The sequence below is a fragment of the Tupaia chinensis genome, unplaced genomic scaffold (genome assembly GCF_000334495.1).
Source record: "Tupaia chinensis unplaced genomic scaffold, TupChi_1.0 Scaffold144682_1, whole genome shotgun sequence".
Taxonomy (NCBI): domain Eukaryota; kingdom Metazoa; phylum Chordata; class Mammalia; order Scandentia; family Tupaiidae; genus Tupaia; species Tupaia belangeri.
The window spans coordinates 2621959-2630229 of record NW_006204543.1 but is presented as its reverse complement, the minus strand read 5'-3'; the positions used below and the strand labels follow the sequence as shown (position 1 = coordinate 2630229).

The following is an 8271-nucleotide window of genomic DNA, read 5'->3' as shown; positions in this document are numbered from 1 at the left end:
AGGTAATTATTTCCATTTTCTGGGTGGAAAATTATCCTCGAGTTGTTTGTGGATTAAGAAGAAAAACATTTATACAGTGCTTAATATAATAAAATTATACTTAGAACGTATTAGTGCCTAATATAATAAAAGCTCAGGAGTCAATAGCTGACATTATTGTAATGAGTTACTGGCAAGACAAGGACTAGAACTTGAGCTTTGTGTGGCTATAGAAGTAAGAGATCTAAAGTACAGGTGCTTTTAAACAGGGAAGAGAGTTTCAGGAAGAGCTTAGTAAAGACTTACCGGCTTTATCAGGCACTGCTATTAGAAGTCTATTAGTAGCCTTTTCTTTTCTTTATTTTTAAAAAATTATTTGGGACTAGCAGTTGGTGTAACGGCTATGTCACTAGACTCCCATGTATGTCACTAGACTCGACCGTGGTTTGAGTCCTGGACCTGGTGGCTTAAACTCACGCTAGGCGCGTGTGCGTGCGTGCCCAAGATCCTGAGAGAAGAATGAAGGAGAAGAGGGCAGAGTGGCCATCCCCCTGGGGGGTGATTTCTTGCTTTCTGTCTCTCTGTCTCTGTCTTTCTGGCAAGCGCACATGCCCTATAGCAAAAACCTCTCCAAAAACATATTTTATTTATCATTCTTCTTACTATTATTTTAAATTTTTGACCAGAGAGTGAAAGACAAAGAGGGAAAATGAGAAAGCAAATTACCAGGTCTGGGATTCAAACCATGGTTGGCCATGTTGGAGTCCAGTGCCTTAACCTCCATGCCACCAGCTCGTCCCAGTAGCACGTATTTTTTTTTTTTGAAAGAATTATTTTATTTAAGTTTATTTATTTATTTTTAATTTGACCAGAGAGGGACAGAATGTGAGAGAGAGAGCGCGCATGCACTTGACCTGGCATAGTTTTCCATGCTGCTGGGGCTGGCACTTGAACAGCTGTGTGGTATCCAGCTCCCTAACCTCAGGCTGTGAGGCTGGGCTTCCGTAAACTGATGTTTAATTTCATTGCAAAATGGTTAGAGTAGTTATATTATTTCAGCCCCCTTATATTTATTGGGGCTAGCAGGTGGCATAGTGGTTAAGGCGCTGGACTCCCACATAGCCGAGCCAGGCACGTGTGGGTATGTGCCCACAATCCTGAGAGGAGACCGGAGGAGAAGGGATTGAGGCACAGCCATCCTCCTCAGGTGGCGGGGGTGATTTCTGTTTCTCTCTGTCTTTCCAGTGAGCACATGAGCCCAATAGCAAAAGTTTACTACCCCCCCGAACAATTTCTTGAGATTTGCTTTGTCTAATATGTGACGTGTCCTGTCGAATGTTTCCGTGACGTGAGAGAATGCCCGTCTTCCTGGTGTCGCGTGGCGTGTTCAGTCTAGGCGGTACATGTCTTCCTAGTCCCCTCCTCCTCTTGTGTCATGGGGCGTGTGTGCTCACCAGTTGGCACCCTAGTTGGTGGCAGGGTGGTCTGGTAGACACTTGGGCCTGTCCAACACGCTGTGCACTGGCGCTTCATGCTGGCCTTGCTCAACACGCTGTGCACTGGTGCTTCATGCTGGCCTGTCCAACACGCTGTGCACTGGCGCTTCATGCTGGCCCTGTCCAACACACTGTGCACTGGTGCTTCATGCTGGCCCTGTCCAACACACTGTGCACTGGTGCTTCATGCTGGCCCTGTCCAACACACTGTGCACTGGCGCTTCATGCTGGCCTGTCCAACACACTGTGCACTGGTGCTTCATGCTGGCCCTGTCCAACACACTGTGCACTGGCGCTTCATGCTGGCCTTGTTCCAACACGCTGTGCACTGGCGCTTCATGCTGGCCCTTTTCAACACGCTGTGCACTGGTGCTTCATGCTGGCCTTGTTCCAACACGCTGTGCACTGGTGCTTCATGCTGGCCTTGTCCAGCATGCTGTGCACTGGCGCTTCATGCTGGCCTTGTCTAGCACGCTGTGCACTGGTGCTTCATGCTGGCCTTGTCCAACACGCTGTGCACTGGTGCTTCATGCTGGACTTCTTCCAACACGCTGTGCACTGGTGCTTCATGCTGGCCTGTCCAACACGCTGTGCAGTGGTGCTTCATGCTGGCCTTGTCACGTGAGAGCGTTCTCTCAGCCGAGACTGTGGTGAGTGCATTGTGCAGCTTTTCAAATGGGAAGCAAAAAGGGTTACAGAGAGAAAACAGAGTCATAATGTTTTACATTTACCTATGCAGTTACTTTTACCGGTGCTGTTTATTGTCTAATGTCCTTTCATTTCACCAGAAAAACTCCTGGGATTTCGTGCAGGGCCCCCGTAGGGCTAACTAGGAGTCTCTGGGACTTCTCGAACTACCCTATGTTGCTGGAGGGGAGTTATGCTGGATTTAAAATTTGGCAATAGTTTTTCCTTGGAACGCTTTAATGTGTGATCCCCTGCCGTGGTTGCTAATGAAGGATCCCCGCTGCTCTCCTACTGGGATCCTTTGGTGATGCATCTCTGTTCATCCTTCTAAAATGCTCTTTTCATCTTTGTCCCTCAGTACAGGTTTGGCTGGGTGTGGATCTCTTTGAGATAATCCTATTCTAAGTTCCTTGAGTTTCTCGGATGTATAGGTTTATGTTTTCTGTCAAATTTGGATAGTTTTTGGCAATTTTTTTAAAAAAAACTTCCCATTTCTTTCCTTATTAGACCTTCATTATGCAAATATTGCTCTTTTTAATGATGTTCCACCGATTTTGAGACGCTATCCATTTTTGTTTTTTCATGTGTTTGAGAAAGTGAGAGACAGAGAGAGAAGACGTCTCCGAAGGAGTCGCTGTCCCTTTTCCTCCATCTTTCCATCCTGCCAAGCTCGTGTGCGTATATACACACATCGAGCGTGGTTTTCAAGCCTCAGTGCTGGAATTCAGAACCACTGCACCTGGGGCCTGCCCTGCATGTTTTTTTTCAAGTGTGGTTATTAGAATGTCTCATCGTTTAGCTTAGATTGGACACTTCTAAGAGGTTTTTGTCTTACAGCGTGCACATTTTGCTCAAGAGAGAATGAGACAGAAACAGTGAGAGGGAAAGTGAGAAATCACCCCTGGGGGGATGGCGACACCACAATCCCTTCTCCTCCATTCTCCTCCCAAGATCTTGGGTCTACATGCACATGCACCTGCCGTGAGTTTCAAGCCACCTGGTCTGGGACTTGAACCAAGGTCGGTCATGTAGGGATCACATAACACAAGGTGGGGAGAGGAGACTCTGCCCCAACAGTCCCTGGTCCTGCCACAGTCCCTTTCCTCCAATTCTCCATCCTGAGAGGATCCTGAGTACGTGCATATGCAGGATGTGTTTCGAGCCCTTGGGGCCAGTTCTTGAACCCTGGCAGGCCGTGTGGGAGCCTCCTATCCCTGACTCTCGCACCGTGGAAGCCAGCCCATGTCTGTTGATTTCGAAGGTTACTGCTGAGTTGGTGTGATGAGCAGGGGTTGGGGTAGGGCAGCATAAAATGTACAGAGCTGCTTTTCTCGAGTGAACACTCAAGCTTTGGTTGCTTTCTAGAATTTTGGGAAGGTTCATGCTGATAGATTTTTCAGCTTTCTCGTTGGATTTATGGAGGAGAGAATGTCACTGCCTTCATCCCTTTTTGTATTTCACATCCAAAGTATCCTGCTCTGTAGGAGTGCTTAAGTATTGAGCTTATCTAAACATTTGTATTGGAAAAGTGAAGAAATAGCAGGTAAATTTACTAACTAATGTTTGCTTTTTAAAATAATATCCATGAATCGTGCTCATTATAAAGCTATACTTTGGTCTCTGACAGGAACTACCATGTATTCTACTACCTCCTGGCAGGAGCAAGCGAAGAAGAGAGGTTAGCCTTCCACCTTAAGCAGCCAGAGGAGTATCATTACCTCAATCAGGTGAGAGTTCAGGAGAGTATTTTGAAAGGTAGGGCATGATTCAATTTTAGCTGTTGAGAGAACTTTTTATTCCTAGTACTTTCTTTTCCAGACTGATAATGGATATTAATGAGTTTGTTTTCATACATGTAGTCTAAAACTTTATATGCTATGGTTCTCAGATTTAAAAATGATTACTTTCAAGTGTTAAAAGGTTAATTGTATATGTGCTTTTGTATGTGTGTGAGAGACATTTTTTTAAAGAGAGATATTTTGCTGTAGGGCACGTGTGCTTGCCAAAGAGACAGAGAGAGACAGAAGGTGAGAAATCACCGCCTTGGGGAAGGGGATGGCCACACCACAGTTCCTTCTCCTTCATTCTCCTCTTGGGATTTTGGGCACGCACACACCTGGCATTGAGTTTTAAGCCACTGGGTTTGGGACTTGGACCATGGTCAGCTACATGGTAGTCCAGCGACATAACCATTACGCCATCTGCTGGTCCTCTGTGAGACTCCTAAGAAAGTAACAGTAAGCTGTTTATGGGTACTTCTATTTGAGAAAATGGCTTACTTTTTCCAGTGTGATTTACCTTTTGCAGACCCCAGGATGTTAAATGTTACTAATGACCGGTGCTTGTCCTGTGCAGAGGATTACTTGAAACCTTATTTGCATGTTTTCAAGTCTAATACACTTACCTCTTTGCATGATATTATACTGACTTAAAGTATGGCTATTTTTATAACATAATGAATAGTCCTCTTAAACATTTATGAAGTGCGAATTTATCAAAGGCAAACGGCTTAGGGAATTCAGATCTCTCCTTAAAATTCACCCTTAACCCCTTAACCTTCCATGATAAGGAGTTAATTCTCACTGCTGTTTACTACATTTGTCTCTTTATTTTCTTTTTCAGTTTTTGCTATAGGGCATGTGTGCTCGCCTGATAAAGACAGAGAGAGAAAAAGTGAGAAATCACCCCCCAGGCCGTTGACCATAATGCATTCCCTTCTCCTTCATTCTCCTCTTAGGATTTTGGGCGTGAATGCACACATGCCCGGAATATTTTTCAAGCTGATAGGCCCTGGACCTTTTTTTTTTTTTTTTGAGAGGTTTTTGCTATAGGGCGCGTGCGCTCGCCAGACAGACAGAGAGAGAGACAGAGAGACAGAAAGCAGGAAATCACCCCCCAGGGGGGATGGCCACGCCGCAATCCCTTCTCCTCCATTCTCCTCTCGGGATCTTGGGCACGCACGCACACGCGCCCGGCGTGAGTTTAAGCCACCGGGTCCGGGACTCGAACCGCGGTCGACTACGTGGGAGTCCAGCGACATAGCCATTACGCTAACTGCTGGTCCCTGATAGGCCCTGGATTTGAATCACATAGTTAACCAAGTTGGATTCAGGCACCTTAACTTTCATGCCATTTTCTGGCTCTGGTTTCTCTAATTTTCTTATTCTTCACATTAAGAAAAAAAAAATTAAAGCCAATGGTAATTGAATAAGAGCAGATAGTTTAAATAATAGATCGTCTCTGTATGCTTTCAATTGTTTGAGGCAACATTTAAATTCCACAGGAAAGAGATCCTTCATGGCAATTAAAAAAATTGCTATGAAGATTTTGTAAGCACATTGACACTTTGATGATGGCTCAGAGACCATAGTCTGTATTTAAGGTTAAGAAAGTGATGAGGTTATTAAAAATTATTTTCTGATAAGTTAGTGGACATTTTTATAAATAGCATTATTATTATTATTTTTAGAGGTTTTTACCTTGGGGCACGTGAGCTCACCAGAGACAGATAGGCAGACAGTGAGAGGAAAAAGTGAGAAATCACCACCCCCCCAAGATGGATGGCCATCCCGCAACCCCTTCTCTTCCATTTTCCTCCTGAGATCTTGGGCATGCACAGACACACATGGCGTGACTTTCAAACCACCAGGTCCAGGATTTGAACCACAGTCGGCCTTGTGGGAGTCCAGTGATATAACTGCCACACCATCTGCTGTATTTCCTTTTTAACAAAGGAGCAATTGCTTGTACCCGAGCTGATAGTTGTTAGCTTTCGAGTGAGCTGTGCTGTCCTTCAGGATTGTTCTGTAGTTGGCTGTAACGTATCCTAGTCATGTCAGCATGCACAGGGTGTGGGACTCAGCAGTTACTACAAATGAGTGGATGTGAGCGGCATGTGTCGGGTGGGCAGCGTAGCACGTGACGGCCCCGTCTAAATGGCGATCGCGTGTGTCGTTCATGCTGCTGCACCCCCGGATGGCAGAGTGCTGCTGCACGCTGTCCCGGAGAGAACTGCGGTAACCTTACTTCTTCCTAACTCATCTCTCACTTTCAGATAACAAAGAAACCCCTCAGACAGAGCTGGGATGATTATTGCTATGACTCTGAGCCGGTCAGTACCAGTGCCTGAATGTCCTGTGTTTCTGTGAGGGGACGTTGGCGTTTCTCATTTCCATCCATCTCACAACTGAGAATGCAAGTCAGCTGAACACAAAGGGCCCTAGGAAAGAAGATGAATCCATGTTTAATTTCTTTGCATGACTAATTTGTGTGTCTATGGTTTGCTGATTAAAAGTCAGTCCGTTTACTCAGATTTTTTCTTATTGCTGATAGTCAACCACATTTAATATCTCTATTTCCTTAAATAAATAATCTCATTTTCATTATTTTTAATTTGGTATAGGACACATGCGTGCACATGAGAGAGAGAGAAAGCGAGCTGCCAGGTCTAGGACTCGAACCACAGTCAGCCATGGAGGAGTCAAGCACCTTAACCAGCACTCCACCTGCTGACCCTAATATGTTTTGACAAAAATAAAATGATTACTTTTTTGATCTTTCAGCATTGATGTGGTGAACCACATGAACTACATGAACTAGTTTCTTTTTGTTTTGTTTTGTTTTTTAGATTTTTGCTAGAGAGAGGGAAAGTGAGACGGCACCCCCCAGAGGGAATGACCACACTGCAGTCCCTTCTCTATCCTTCTCCTGGAATTTTTGGGCATGCACATACATTCCCAGCATAATTTTCAGGCCACCAGGTCTAGGATTCTAACCGTCACTGGCCATGTGAGAGTCCAGCACCTTAATCACTACATCACCTGCTGGTCCCATATATGAACTAATTTTTTCTTTGAGTTTGTTTTTTTCGTTAATTTCTCCTTTTTTGGAGAGATTTTTTGTTACAGGGTATGTGTGGCTCAACAGAGAGACAGAGACAGAGAGACAGAAAGTGAGAAATCACCCCCCATGGGGGGATGACCACACTGTAGTCCCTTCTTCTCCATTCTCTTGGGATCTTGGGCATGCATGCAAATGCATCTGGCGTAAGTTTAAGCTGCTGGGTCTGGGACTCGAACCGCAGTCAACTATGTGGGGTTCTAGCAGCATAACTGCTATCCCATCTGCTGGTCCCTGTTGTTTTCATTAGTTTTTCTATTCACATATTATAAGTAATAATTATTTATTTAAAAGAATTACATTTCTTCTGTTTTATGTGTCAACAGTCTTTTTTAATTTTAATTTTTAATTTGCTATAGTGCATGTGCACTTGCCAAAAAGAGACAGAGAAGGAGAGAGAAAGAAAGAAAATGAGAAAGCAGTCCCTTGGGGGATGGCCATACCACAGTCTCTCCTTCATTCTTATTTTGGATTTTGGTCACATGCAAGTGCCCACCATTTTTAAGCCACTGGGTCTAGGACTGAAACTGTTTGGTCTGCTCTGTGGGATCCTGCTGCTTCATCGGTGTCACCATCAGCTGGCCCAAAAATCTTTTCACAGAAAGAATGTGTGTTATTTTTTCTTTACTTTTTTCCCCAATTGCAAGAATGATTATTAATGCCTTAATAAAAATTCCTAATAATTGGGTATTGAAATTCTTATAAATAAGGGCATTTTATGTTTTACATTGAGTGATTTAAGAACATGTATGTTATATAAGATGAGTAGATAAATTTAGCTGTATTGTTATATTTTATAAGGACAAGTTTAGAACCATAAAAACAGCTCCAAAAATCTGTTTCACTGTTCCATTAGGTCAGCTGTAAAAGTCTAAACACACACGCACACACACCCCCTCTGCTATCCACCTTTATCTGTTAATTTGCTAGTGAGTTAATTTTTAAAATATTCTTTCCTAGAAATGTAATATTTAGTCCTTGTTTAAAGAGCATGACTTTAATTTTTACTGCATGCGATTATAAACTCCACTAATTACAAAACTATCTTATTTCAGGCTTGCAAAGTGTCTGTACATACAGATGTTAATATTTCCTTCAGATAAATTTTAATTACCATTTCGGGGCCAGCAGGTGGCATGGTGGTTAAGGCACTGGACACTCCCACATGGTCAACCATGGTTTGAGTCCTGGACCTGGTGGCTTTGCGTCC

At 43.9% G+C, this 8271-nt stretch overlaps 1 protein-coding gene across 13 annotated transcripts in view; it reads left to right on the top strand.

The window, feature by feature from the left end:
- Positions 1-8271, top strand: part of MYO9A (myosin IXA) — a 206150-nt gene that overhangs the window by 72525 nt on the left and 125354 nt on the right. For 12 of the 13 annotated variants that reach the window (XM_027767790.1, XM_027767784.1, XM_027767791.1 and 9 more), the window contains exons 6-7: positions 3790-3889; positions 6217-6273. In XM_027767790.1, coding sequence (XP_027623591.1) covers positions 3790-3889; positions 6217-6273 — 157 coding nt within the window. The remainder of the gene's footprint in view (positions 1-3789; positions 3890-6216; positions 6274-8271) is intronic. The other variant, XM_027767786.1, reaches the window with a different exon arrangement.